Below are 14,002 nucleotides of genomic sequence, written 5' to 3'. Positions count from 1 at the left end.
AAATCGATTTTCATTTTTAGTCATTTTGTTTGGCGCTATACGTAGATACCCATGAGCTCTACTTCAGAAAAAAGTTTCATTGAAATATATTCACAATTGTAGGAGTTACGGTACTTTCAAACTTGGAACATTTTTATGGGAGTTTTCTCACTCTACGTGGTCAAGGAACAACTTTTTCAATATCGTTAAAATTTTTACATATTCTTCACCAAAATACGCGTTGTTTGCCGTTTGAAACATTAAAATCCTCTAATCCGTTCAGAAGTTATGACGTTTTAAAGATACGCGTGAAATTTCGCAGAACCATTTCTGGTCTCATATTAGATTTTCACTAAGGAATTTTTTTCTCAAAAGTGCGTAGGAATTCGGGGCTATGTGTATTGACCAAAATTGATTGTAATTAACCCCCACAACTAAAAATAATTTTTTCATAACGATTTGACAAATTTTTTTTCGCCGAAAAATTTCAGCACCTTCCCGATTTTTTTTCTCGAAAGTGGATAGGATTTCGGGGGTATGTGTATTCACCAAAAACGATTGTAATTGACCCCCGCAACCGAAAATAATTTTTCCAGAACGATTTAAAACTTCTTAATTTTGTCGAAAAATTTCACACGTTCTCGAATTTTTTTCTCGAAACTGGGTAGGATTTCGGGGGTATGTCTATTCATCAAAAATAATTGTAATTGACCTCCGCAACCGGAAATAATTTTTTCAGAACAATTTGAAATTTTTTTTTTTCGTCGAAAAATTGAGGCACCTACCCCCTGTCGATTTTTCTTAAAAAATCGATTTTCATTTTTAGTCATTTTGTTTGGCGCTATACGTAGATACCCATGAGCTCTACTTCAGAAAAAAGTTTCATTGAAATATATTCACAATTGTAGGAGTTACGGTACTTTCAAACTTGGAATATTTTTATGGGAGTTTTCTCACTCTACGTGGTCAAGGAACAACTTTTTCAATATCGTTAAAATTTTTACATATTCTTCACCAAAATACGCGTTGTTTGCCGTTTGAAACATTAAAATCCTCTAATCCGTTCAGAAGTTATGACGTTTTAAAGATACGCGTGAAATTTCGCAGAACCATTTCTGGCCTCATATTAGATTTTCACTAAGGAATTTTTTTCTCAAAAGTGCGTAGGAATTCGGGGCTATGTGTATTGACCAAAAATGATTGCAATCGACTCTTGTAACCGAAAATAATTTTTCTAAAACGATTTGAAAAATTTTTTTTTCTGCCAAAACTTTCAGCACTTACTCGAATTTTTTTCTCGAAAGTGAGTAGGATTTCGGAAGTATGTGTATTCACCAAAAATAATTGTAATTGAGCCCCGCAACCGAAAATAATTTTTCCAGAACGATTTGAAATTTTCGAATTTAATTGTTAATAACGTTTTAACGAAGCCTCCACCAACAAATTGGTATTCTTCATTTTCGTCTTATTTTGGCCTCTAGAATCCTCTATTAAAATTTTTCCCAGGGGTGGCCGAACACCCTGTATAAAGAAAAAAAAAATGCCCCATGGGGCACATGGATACGTCGCGACTTAATCGCCCAAATACTTTCAAACTCATTTTCTTTAATTTTCACTCGTAGTGTTAAAAAAAGGTCAAAAGTACAAATAAAATGAGGAAAAATTGTGTTGCCCCGATCTCCCCTTATCCTGCCCTGTCGAGGAAGCGGGAAGTTCGGCAGCCCCGGTTGGTAACAAAACGACCGCCTCGAAACGCGACCCGCCGGGGCCTGTTGGGGCCTGTCGGGGGCCCTAGCAGCCGGGCGCGCTCTGTTCCACACGATCGCTCTTAATTACAATCCGTGCGCGTACACGCTGTCGCAGGTACACCTGTATTTCAGCGCGCTACCGGAAGACAAGATCCCGTACGCGGGTAGCGCCGGCGAGCGGGAACGGGTGAAGCAGCTGCTGCAACAGCTACCGCCGCACGACAACGAGGCTAGGTACTGCAGCGGTCTGTCCGAGGAGGAGAAGCGAGAGCTGAGGGTGTTCGCGGCGCAGCGGAAACGCGAGGCCCTGGGACGGGGACACGCGAACCAGCTCGAGAGGCCCCACGGGGCCGGATGCCGCGAGTGCGCCAGGCCCATCGCGGCCGGCGAGATGGCGGTCGCTGCGAGCCGCGCCGGACCCTCGGCGCTCTGGCATCCGGCGTGCTTCGTCTGCTGCGTTTGCAGGCAGCTGCTCGTCGACCTGATATACTTCTGGCGGGACGGCAGGCTCTACTGCGGCAGACATCACGCGGAGACGTTGAAGCCGCGATGCTGCGCCTGCGACGAGATCATACTGGCGGACGAGTGCACCGAGGCGGAGGGCAGGGCCTGGCACATGAGGCACTTCGCCTGTCTAGAATGCGATCGACAGGTAAAACGATCGAGGAATGCCCCTTGGAGCGTCCGTGCTCTCTTCTCCACCAATCCGAGAGTCAATCGTATCGATCACAATTTTGAGAATACTAACGGAAGGATTATGCGTAATTTATTACGCTCGCTATGTCAGCGCCAGATGGAATAGTAGACACGTGTTAATTGATAAGGTACACTGCAGTTAGGTTCCCCGTCAGGTGGGTGTTATTAACACCTTGGCGTCGGTTTGGCTAGGCTTCTCGGATGATATGTACTTTCTCATTCTCGCTCTGATGTTGACAAAAGAGATGCACAGAGTCTCTCAGGTTAGGTCGTTTCACAAGTCTTTGTACAGTATGGTAACTATACGTTCCGTAATATAAACAAAATGGACATTTCGTAGGCCTCAAGTACCGTGTCTATCGTCAACAACTGTAACTTCAGACGCCCATTTCGATGAAACTCACAATACTCATTGGACCAACTCGAAAACTTGAGCCAACCGTTTTAGAAAATTACTTTACTTTCGCAATTGAAGACGATTCGGACACCGAGTGGAAATGTTCTTCAGCGTGGTACGATTTTTTTTGCGTACTGCAAATCAATTCGCGCAAGGGTATCATCATAATCGGGCGTCTGACAGGTCGCAGTTCCCTGTCGGCGTCAAAGAATCGCGACTTTTATCGATGCGTTTATACAACAACGTATCGTTTCGTGGCCGAGTCGGATGACAGAACGCAAGAAACTTCCATCATTTGCACTTTTTGCTACGCGACGAATTATTTACGCCCGACGGCCGCGTCCGTTGAGAGTCATTTACCCCCCTCCCCCAGTACCAGGACGATTTAGCTGTCAGCCTCAGAGCTGTATCCCCTTTATATCCTGTGACGGCCGTCCGTGGCATACAGTTTGCGCACGATAATTCATTGAATCTAGGTGTCGATAAATGTCATAGCCAGTCGACGCGAGCCGTGCATCTCTTTTGTGCCAATCGGCCAGACAAAGCTCCTTATCGTCTCTACGAACGCTATAATGGACGATCCGGGGAAAGGACCGCGCGTCACCGTCGGCGTTTCGGCCCGCCATGGGCCAGCGATAATCCGAAACTACGTCGATCTCCATTGATGCATCGATCAGCCCCCGACAGGGACGTCTATTAATGGAATGACAGGAAAATAAAAATGCCAGGTGTACGCGTACGGGCTGACGAATGGGAGGCACTCGAAACTAAATGGCTGTCAGTTCGAAACGAGTTTGCGATTTGGAAGTACCCACCATTTTGCACGGGTAGCTCGTAGTTCGTTGCTAGAGATTTCATTCGATATCGTGCTTGAATTTTTCAAGCCGATAGGCAATTTAACATTCAACCTGGATACCATCCAATTCGCTATTTCCTATTTATCAAACTCTGTAAATTAGATTTATGGTTCAGAACGATCGCGGTATTTATTCACAGATCCCCTCCTATTAATATATCGGTCATCGAGGCTTAACACTGATTTCGTAATTCGTTTCGTTATTAGACAATGTATACTTTAATGTCGATAGAGAGGTTATGGTCACTTGCTAGTTGTTGCGTTTCTATGTTAATTCTTGCTTCGTAATTAAAACTAAGACGAAAAACATAGAATCGCAACTGAGGTTAGAACTGAAATTAATGGTCCCTAGAGATACTCCGAACGATTTCAACGCCAACCGACAGATGGCGCTGTACTAGGGACAAAAATCCCCTCCAATGTAACCCTCCGTTCCTTTCAGAAGCATGCTCTACAGTTCTCAATATTAGTTTTATCGAAATGCAAGACTCTTCGTCCTCCGATTGCAACGGAAATGAATTTTCCATCGCCGACCCAAGTCCCCAACGATCGCTCACCGAGTCCCTCGGGATCAGCGGTTTCTCGACTAAATTTGCATCCTCTTTTCCAGCTCGGGGGTCAGAGGTACGTGATGAGGGAAGGTCGACCGTACTGTCTACGCTGCTTCGACGCCTCCTTCGCCGAGTACTGCGACAGCTGCGGCGAACCGATCGGCGTCGATCAAGGACAAATGTCGCACGAGGGTCAGCACTGGCACGCGACCGAGGCTTGCTTTTGCTGCGCCACTTGCCGCACCTCCCTCCTCGGGCGGCCGTTCCTGCCTCGAAGAGGTGCCATTTATTGCAGCATAGCGTGCAGCAAGGGAGAACCGCCGACGACGCCCAGCGACTCCTCCGCCGGCCCGCCACCGCCACCTTCCTTCCTCAGGTATGCTCTGTCGTCTGGTCGAGACACGGGGCCCCGAGACATTCTTTGGATCCAACCTGACGATTTAGAGCGAATTCTTGACGCTTGTTGGAAGTTGGAATCGTGATTTCAGAAGATAGTCCCTTGGTTGTAGGCACGGATAGGCCCTAGTCTGCTGTTGCTGTTGATTCTCTTCTTTGAGGCATATGTCACTTATTGCGTAGCCAAATGGTACACTAGGTAATCTTGAACATCCAGTTGATATTGCTCTCGTTAGCCTCTTGCTTAGGCAACAAGAATTCTAGTGTAGTTTAAAACTTGCAATGCCTGTTATATTAATTGCAGTAGGAAAGTACTAGTTTTAGTCTGTTGTCCCTATCCCTTGTCGCTCGAGGCGACTTTCATCGCATTTCTTAACCCAACGGGTAGTCCAATATTGATTTTTAGCCAACCTAAACCTAATGGAGTGTTCTGAGGTGACTAATCTCGGCCCCCTGGCGTGGTACGTGACCTTGACAAAATGCCGATATTATCTTTCATTTCTTATTTACCCTCCACTCTCCAAAAGGCCGTGGTTCTGTAGCGACAGGTTATTTATTTGAAACGGTGGCGACTTACTCCATTACTATTCGATTTTCAGAACTGGTCGAAGACAACCGCCGGCCAGCGAGGGTTCGTCGAGCCCTCCGCCCCCTCCGCCACCACCCCCGCCGCCAGGATCTAGACACACTCTAGGATCGCCGCGAAATTCCCCCCGTATGACCAGGAAGCATCATCAAACGTCTGCTTCTCTGGCGACGACACCCACGCAAAGCACGATAAACCCCGAATTCACGGCCGAGGGGTTCCCCTCTAGTGGCTCCAGACCGAGTGGCCTTGACCGGGTGCTCCTCGAGAGGAATCTCGAGAGACTGCTCCAAGAACGTAGTTCTCATCCTGAGGAAAATCGCAGCGAATTGGGAAGGTAAATTGATTTCCCCTCCGTCAGGGACGCAAAGGTCAATCGATGCCTTCTTTAGGGGACACGTCTTGATTTCTCTTTCTATGGACGCTCTGCAAAGTAAACTTATGGCTTTTATGGAGTCCCTCTTCAAGTAGGCTCAGTTGTTTAATTTAACTGTTGGAGAATCGTGTCGACCCCATAAAGACAATACTTACAGCAAATTTAAATCTTGTTTAAATTTGAAATCCTCTTGTGTTTCAGACTGATGCAAGCAAGGGATCGAGAGCCACTCAGATGCGTCCAGAACTGCGCTCCCTCCCACGCATCGAGTATGCCGGAACTGCCTCCGCCGCCGCGGCCGTCGTCGGGAGCCTCGGCGTCGGCGTCGACTTCCACGTCGCCAGGCGTGGTCGTTATAGCCGGCGGCGTCGGGACGCTGTCCGGCGGCAACTTGGCCCAAGACCCGGCGACGTCGCCGACGAACCTGATCATCGCCCAAACGGACCCACCCACGCCGACGTCGCGACGAGTACGGTTCCAGGGAGACATAGACGCGAACGACTACGCAGGGACGTCGTCGCGTGTCCCTCTCTCGCCCACGAACGACAGGAATTCGTCGTCGTCGCCCTCCCCGTCGCCAGCCTCGCTGTCGAGAACGAATGTGTCTCGATCGAGGAGCCTACAGCCGGAGGAGGTCGCCAGCACGTCGTCTGCCTGGGGTGCGTAAAACTTTGTTTTGCATACTGTACAGGGTGTTCGGCCACCCCTAGGGTCATTCTAGGGGTCAAAATAAGACGAAAATCAAGAATAGCAATTTGTTGACTGAGGCTTCTTCGGAAAGTTATTTCAGGAGATACTCTATTGACTGACGTATCGACAGCCTTACAGTGTTCCGAGTGAGAGCCACTATCACTTTGATGATTTGATACGGACCTTAAACCTTTGTATTCCAAGGCATGTTTTATATTTCACACATATCAATACCAATCTAGACAGACAAGGGTCCCTTTCTTCTCTGAGTAATAGGGAGGCTTCAAAATGTAGTCAACTCTATTGATAGCTAGGCGAACAATTACTGTAACAACATCACCAAGGCAGATACCATAATGCTAACGTTGTCCATGCATTACAGGCACAGCGGGAAGTTCCAAGTCGAGGATGGACGGGGAGGACGAGGACGCGGAGAGTTGCTGCTCGACTTGCAGCTCCTCCAGCAGCTCGGACGAGGCGGCTGCGTACGCTCTACCGCCCAGAAGAGCGTACGGGGGCGTCAGGATCTCGTACGTGCCCAACGACGCGGTTGCGTGCGCGAGGAAACGCGGCCCCACGTCGTCGTCGCCGTCGTCGAATCAGCCGCAGAGGGACACGGAGAAGTGCGTCGTGTCCTGATGACCTCCGCGACTACCGAGGGAAACGGTTTTACTTTGGAGTCGTACGGCGCGTACCGACTCTGTCCTCGAACAGGTGCGGGCGTGCAGCCAAGTGCGGACGAACATACGAAAAAACAGAGTTCCTAGCCGACGGGCACGTCGTGGTTCGCGAACAGGGGGCTCGAGGCGCGAGCCAACCGCGACGGGGACTCCCGATGGAATGCTCATTCGTGTAAATAGTGAATGTACTTCCGAACCGATCGCTCGCGGACACCGGACAATCGCGAGGGTCGCGGCTTTTCCATCTATTTTTATTACCCCGTTGATGTATTTGATAATAATAACGATAATAATAACGTTATATTTTATTACCACTGTCATTCCCGCCGCGAAGCGTGAGTTCAACGCCGTGTACATGTAGCTCGACCGGTTAAATAGGATCCCTGGACTCTGCGCGAAGTCGGTCCTCGCCAGCCTTCCATTGTCTGTTACATAACCGGGAGTATTCTACTGTGGAACGAACTTCAGGTCCTTGGTAGAAAGGACTACAAAGGACTAAAGTATTGATCTCGAAATTGATCTCGAAATAAAGAAACCTACGTATTTATTTTTCTACGTAATCTATTTTTTCATTCCGATGCTACGCGGGAAAGGGAAAGGAAAAGCGAGGTTATCAAATGCAAGTTAGAATTTGATGTTTCAAATAACGTTCTTCAAGGAAAATCGGTTTTCATTAAAGGTTCACGATAGAATGCAGTAGAATACTTCCTCGAGTAGTATCCAAGGGTACTCGCTAGCTGGACTGTGGGCCTAGGTCAGGGATGGGGAACCTGCGGCCTTTTAGCATATTTTCTCAATCGTGTACCTTCTTCGTTTGTACATACGTTCTCGAACGGCGTGTAATTTAATTCTGATGCACGATGTTAGCACATTGACTGCCTGTCTCTGGACTCGAACGTCCAGGGAGATTGAGAGCAATTCCAGTGACCTCGGAAACGACAACCAAGCTTAATAATTTATCTGTGTGTTTACTAATGGTGTGAAATTTTTAATAGGCTCGATAGAAGAGGTGTTACTCTCAATCTCCCTACAATGCTAAGTCTAAGTACATCGTTGCACTTGTATAAACAATTTTTCAATTTAAAAAATCTTTCAAATTACTTGTACAGGTGATACTTGTTCTCTATTCGACGGACAGTCAACGTGATAAAAAGTTAAGCGCTCTTGTATGTTTATCAAAATTGTTTTATGGTTGTACTATTTGGACCAAGGATGTTACAGGTTTTCTAACCTAAATACTCGCTTAGTTCTATGACAGGCAAAGGGCCATATCAATGGAGTTGTATCGAATTCCAGCTTGAAACTAACCTGAAAGAAAACTTCCTTGTTCCGACTAGTATACGTGTAACGATAGGAGGACTAATTAGTTGTTTAGACTGAACGTTATATGATTGGCATGTTCTTTGTCTTGTTTGGTTCATAAACCGAACAAGGGAAAGAAACGTAGACTGAAAAATCGTTTGCTCGATTATGGGTACCTAAACAGATAATAATTTATATTTAGATATGTATTATTTGTAATTCTTGCAAAATTAATTGTATTTTACATGTGTGGTGTTACGAGGATACTGTGAAGCGACGTATGGCCTTTAAACATTAAAAAGTTTCGCAGGAATCAAGGAGTCCCCTCTGGCCTAGGCGATAGTCTTAATGGTTCGTATCTACTACTCACTTAACCACGCTCAAACAACTACCTCGGGGCTCGTATTAAACTTGTTGAGCTATACACCTATCCCACGGATTCTTTAAACCCTACCCCAAGTCAGTATCCTTCCGATGTCTGATTAGAATCTTTGTCGGACGAGAACACCGCTCCGCGAGGTGTTCGCCGTGACACATTACGCTTCTAAGTACAAACGACAATTCCGAACGATGTAGACAATCTGAAGAAGTATTCGGGAAATAAATCGAGACGATGTCGATCAAAGTCAACGTGTGTTTTAATGGCTCGAGCCAGTGCCAACGATTTCATCCCCAAAATCATTTGCTTTTTATTCAATTAAGTTTACTTGGGCCAAACAATAATTATCCTCCCCTATACTATTTACAATTAGTATATTCAGATATACAGATTATCTTCTAGATGTCTCGAGTAGATATAGTAATTGTATTTCATAGTACTAGGGAGAACAGCAATCTTTTGGCCCAGTATCTTGTGTTTGTTAACAATTTGTGGTTTATTTCCAGGATTTGGCTATTCTAACTCTTCGAGATTAAGTATATTTGATTTTTCGACGAAATTAAATATTTCAAATCGTTCCGAAAAAAATATTGTTAGCTGTGGGGGTCAATTACAATCATTTTTGGTCATTACACATACCCCCGAAATCCTGCGCATTTTCTAGAAAAAAATTCGAGAAGGTGTGAAATTTTTCGACGAAATTAAATATTTCAAATCGTTCTGAAAAAAATATTGTTAGCTGTGGGGGTCAATTACAATCATTTTTGGTCATTACACATACCCCCGAAATCCTACACATTTTCTAGAAAAAAATTCGAGAATGTGTGAAATTTTTCGACGAAATTAAATATTTCAAATCGTTCTGAAAAAAATATTGTTAGCTGTGGGGGTCAATTACAGTCATTTTTGGTCATTACACATACCCCCGAAATCCTGCGCATTTTCTAGAAAAAAATTCAAGAAGGTGTGAAATTTTTCGACGAAATTAAAATATTTCAAATCGTTCTGAGAAAAATATTGTTAGCTGCAGGGGTAAATTACGATCATTTTTGGTCATTACACATACTCCCGAAATCGTACCCACTTTCTAGAAAAAAATTCGAGAAGGTGTGAAATTTTTCGACGAAATTAAAATATTTCAAATCGTTCTGAAAAAAATATTGTTAGCTGCAGGGGTAAATTACGATCATTTTTAGTCATTACACATACCCCCGAAATCGTACCCACTTTCTAGAAAAAAATTCGAGAAGGTGTGAAATTTTTCGACGAAATTAAAATATTTCAAATCGTTCTGAAAAAAATATTGTTAGCTGTGGGGGTCAATTACGATCATTTTTGGTCATTACACATACCCCCGAAATCGTACCCACTTTCTAGAAAAAAATTCGAGAAGGTGTGAAATTTTTCGACGAAATTAAAATATTTCAAATCGTTCTGAAAAAAATATTGTTAGCTGCAGGGGTAAATTACGATCATTTTTGGTCATTACACATACCCCCGAAATCGTACCCACTTTCTAGAAAAAAATTCGAGAAGGTGTGAAATTTTTCGACGAAATTAAAATATTTTAAATCGTTCTGAAAAAAATATTGTTAGCTGCAGGGGTAAATTACAATCATTTTTAGTCATTACACATACCCCCGAAATCCTGCACATTTTCTAGAAAAAAATTCGAGAAGGTGTGAAATTTTTCGACGAAATTAAATATTTCAAATCGTTCTGAAAAAAATATTGTTAGCTGTGGGGGTCAATTACAATCATTTTTGGTGAATAGACATACCCCCGAAATCCTGCACATTTTCGAGAAAAAAATTCGAGGAGGTGTGAAATTTTTCGACGAAATTAAAATATTTCAAATCGTTTTGAAAAAAATATTGTTAGCTGTGGGGGTCAATTACAATCATTTTTGGTCATTACACATACCCCCGAAATCCTGCGCATTTTTGAGAAAAAAATTCAGTACGGACGGAACTTCAAACGTTAATAACTTTTTAACAAAGCCTCCATTAACAAATTGGTATTCTTGATTTTCGTGTTATTTTGACCTCCAGTATATTGAACACCCTGTATATTCAAACTATTCTATACTGCTACTATCATTACTACTCCTACTTCAACTTTTTCTATTGTTACTATTATTACCGTCCTTATCAGTATTTCTACATTTAAACTATCATATAAATATCTCTGTGTATTTACTTTCCTTGGCGAAATTCTGGTTGGTTTTCGAACTTGGAATCAGGGGAACATGATACCCGAATAACTTGGTTAATAATTACAATTACTTTCGATAGTTACGGTAATTATTAGAACGTAGTTGGGAGCTCGACGCTGCCCCGCGGGCACGGTAAAATTCCGCCATCGCTAGGAACGTGGCGTCGCACGAAAGTGACCATGCCCTCCTCGGGCCAAGGAGGGAAAAATATGAAAACGCACGTGTAGCGAAAACAGCGAAAGTGGTTTCTCTCGGAGGGTGAAACGTCTGTTACTATCTCTACGGTTCGATTTAGACTTGCGAGGTCTCTCTCGCTTTCTCCGCGAGACGCAGCGAGCACACTTCGCGCGGGCAGATCTTGTCTACCCCGTCGAAGGAAGAGAATCGAAGGTACAAGAGCCACGCCAACCTATCAGTCCACTTTTCCAATCGCGAGCCTCTTCGTGCCGCGTTGCGAAAGATCGCCATTAGCATGGAGGCACGCAAGCAAACGGCCACACACGGTCGTACGTCGCGTGGGCATTGACTAATCGACGGTGCAGCGACGCTCGGCATCCAAAGGATGCTCGAACGGAACCGAGAATGAAGCGATTATGTCACGTTAACCCGGGCTCTACGACGAACAGGTACACCGTTACATAAGCAACTATGAATTCTCATGGCTGGATGGAAAATCATCCAGCTGTGGCCTGATTAAATACCACATTCGCGAGTAGAAACCTTGGTATCCGCGGGTCGCGTCGGTGTGTTTCGTAGGTGGCACGTATGGTGGCGTCGAAACGCATTTGAGGATGCTTCGAAGGCGGATAGCCGAACGCTGCATCGCTTTGTGGACGTTTATGGGCTGGGTCAAGGGCTGAATGGAACCTTGACACGAGCTATGCATTCTTGTACCACTAAGGAATCACTGACAACTAGATATCGTCGAGTTGTTACATGTAGAATCGAATTATTCGGAGAATGCAATAGGTTAGAACAGGGTTACACGATATTAGGCAGGTTGGGTAGCCACGTAGTATAATTGTGATACACGATGAACTATAACGCTACAGTTGTACAGTCCTGACTTGGAAGAGTGACGATTTGAGGTTATACTGCTAGTTTTCAGCGGTACAAAAAACAGCTAGAATTCGAAGTGAAATCCTCGTGGTAAATCGCGTGTTTGGAACCGTTTTACTGGTCAATTACGCAAATCGACGCGCAGACATTTCTCGAGGAAGCATTCTTACTCGTTTTTTAGCGATTTATCTGCCTCTAACGTTGGTAAGGGTTTACAAGCCCATGCTATTATCCGCGTGAATTGTTACCGCGATCGTAATTCAGCACGTACAATTCACGCTAAATATTTATATTTTTATCGATACTATCGTGACTGTTTTCTTTCGTTATTCGAGAATACACCGAATAGCAACAATAGGAAAATACACTTCCTCGGTTGCCCAACAATCGACTTTTGTCTAAGAGGTTAGGTGTTCAAGGAAACTGACTTCGCGACGTTCCACCACACGAAATTGCGTTCGCGAATATTAAAACTGACTCGCGTACGCGAACTAGGCCACGATTACGCAACTATATAATGCGTAAGTGTACTCGGTGGTGGATTGTACCTGTCGTGCACGCCTGAAAGAGAATGCACTCTCGCGTGGATGCCCGTTTTCACGGAATCCTCCTAGAACCCGTAACACGGTCCACCGTAGCGTGCCCTGATCCTACGCTTGGATACAACGATATTAACGAGTAGGACTTACACTAATAATTCTATTCTTGGGCATAGTATTACCGAAGATGTAGAACTATATATCAACAGTTCTTAATCCTGTAGAATCTATGGTGTAGATTAATAGCCCTGTCTTGAAACAGTACTGCTAACAAGTGAGAGTACTTTCTACTTCCAATAGGATCACAAGCAGTTGTAGAAGTACTCTATCAAAATAATAGTCTAGACATAGGATTATTAGTCCTCATCCCCAGAGTAGAATTACTAAAGATTAGAAGCATACATCTGAAAGTGAGGTTATGAGTATTCTAGCAGTAAACAACGTTAAGATTTAGAATTATATATCAACAGTTCTGAATCCTGTAGAATCTATGGTGTAGATTAATAGCCCTGTCTTGAAACAGTACTGCTAACAAATGATAGTACTTTCTACTTCCAATAGGATCAGGAACAGTTGTAGGAGTACTCTATCAAAATAATAGTCTAGACACAGGATTATTAGTCCTCATCCCCAGAGTAGAATTACTAAAGAATAGAAGCATACATCTGAAAGTGAGGTTATGAGTATTCTAGCAGTAAACAACGTTAAGATTTAGAATTATATATCAACAGTTCTGAATCCTGTAGAATCTATGGTGTAGATTAATAACCCTGTCTTGAAACAGTACTGCTAACAAATGATAGTACTTTCTACTTCCAATAGGATCAGGAACAGTTGTAGGAGTACTCTATCAAAATAATAGTCTAGACACAGGATTATTAGTCCTCATCCCCAGAGTAGAATTACTAAAGAATAGAAGCATACTTCTGAAAGTGAGGTTATGGGTATTCTAGCAGTAAACAACGTTATCATTTCTAAAATTAGAAGAGATACTAATCTTACAAATAATAAACAGTAATCTCATTACCACAGAGTAAGACTATTGTAGACCAAAAGTACTGATTCCTACTTCCTCGTTCTTGGGACCAAGAATACTATTATAACCTATCAATAGAACTGCTACTGTCCAAGAATTGCATTAAGAAACCAACCCTCGGGAGTTGTACTAATATACCTCGGAAATAAATTCATGGTAACTGTAATACCAATTATAGAACTTCTCTTTGTAGATACCTACAAGCTGCGTAGTGCACTTGTCGGTTTTATCCGACCAATACGCTTACTCGACATTAATTTGTCGGAAAAGGTATAACAAGTACCCGGTACCGTGCAAGCTGTTCATGTACCGTCGGGGAGCGATAACGAATGTCCCTGGAGGAAACGCGAGCCCCGGTGGCCATAATTTTTAGACACGCACACGCAACTGCTTACCATTCTATATTCATTTGGCACCTTTGCTAATGACTAATGACGACACTACCATGAAAACGTATTCCACCGGCGATGTCAAAAAACATTTCCATTACCACACGGTGCCCCGCGGGGGCATTCCT

General features: G+C 43.9%; 1 protein-coding gene across 2 annotated transcripts in view; it reads left to right on the top strand.

Annotated features, from left to right (window-relative positions):
* Nucleotides 1-8,858, top strand: part of LOC143342877 (uncharacterized) — a 134,959-nt gene extending 126,101 nt beyond the window's left edge. For both annotated transcript variants that reach the window (XM_076767182.1, XM_076767181.1), the window contains 5 exons: nucleotides 1,843-2,379; nucleotides 4,287-4,603; nucleotides 5,223-5,546; nucleotides 5,787-6,244; nucleotides 6,658-8,858. In XM_076767182.1, coding sequence (XP_076623297.1) covers nucleotides 1,843-2,379; nucleotides 4,287-4,603; nucleotides 5,223-5,546; nucleotides 5,787-6,244; nucleotides 6,658-6,914 — 1,893 coding nt within the window. In that variant the 3' untranslated portion in view covers nucleotides 6,915-8,858. The remainder of the gene's footprint in view (nucleotides 1-1,842; nucleotides 2,380-4,286; nucleotides 4,604-5,222; nucleotides 5,547-5,786; nucleotides 6,245-6,657) is intronic.
* The last annotated feature ends 5,144 nt before the right edge of the window (nucleotides 8,859-14,002 follow it).

The sequence above is a fragment of the Colletes latitarsis genome, chromosome 6 (genome assembly GCF_051014445.1).
Source record: "Colletes latitarsis isolate SP2378_abdomen chromosome 6, iyColLati1, whole genome shotgun sequence".
NCBI classification, from domain to species: domain Eukaryota; kingdom Metazoa; phylum Arthropoda; class Insecta; order Hymenoptera; family Colletidae; genus Colletes; species Colletes latitarsis.
Note: the sequence above shows the minus strand (reverse complement) of the source record. Positions and strands in the feature narration are given on the sequence as shown.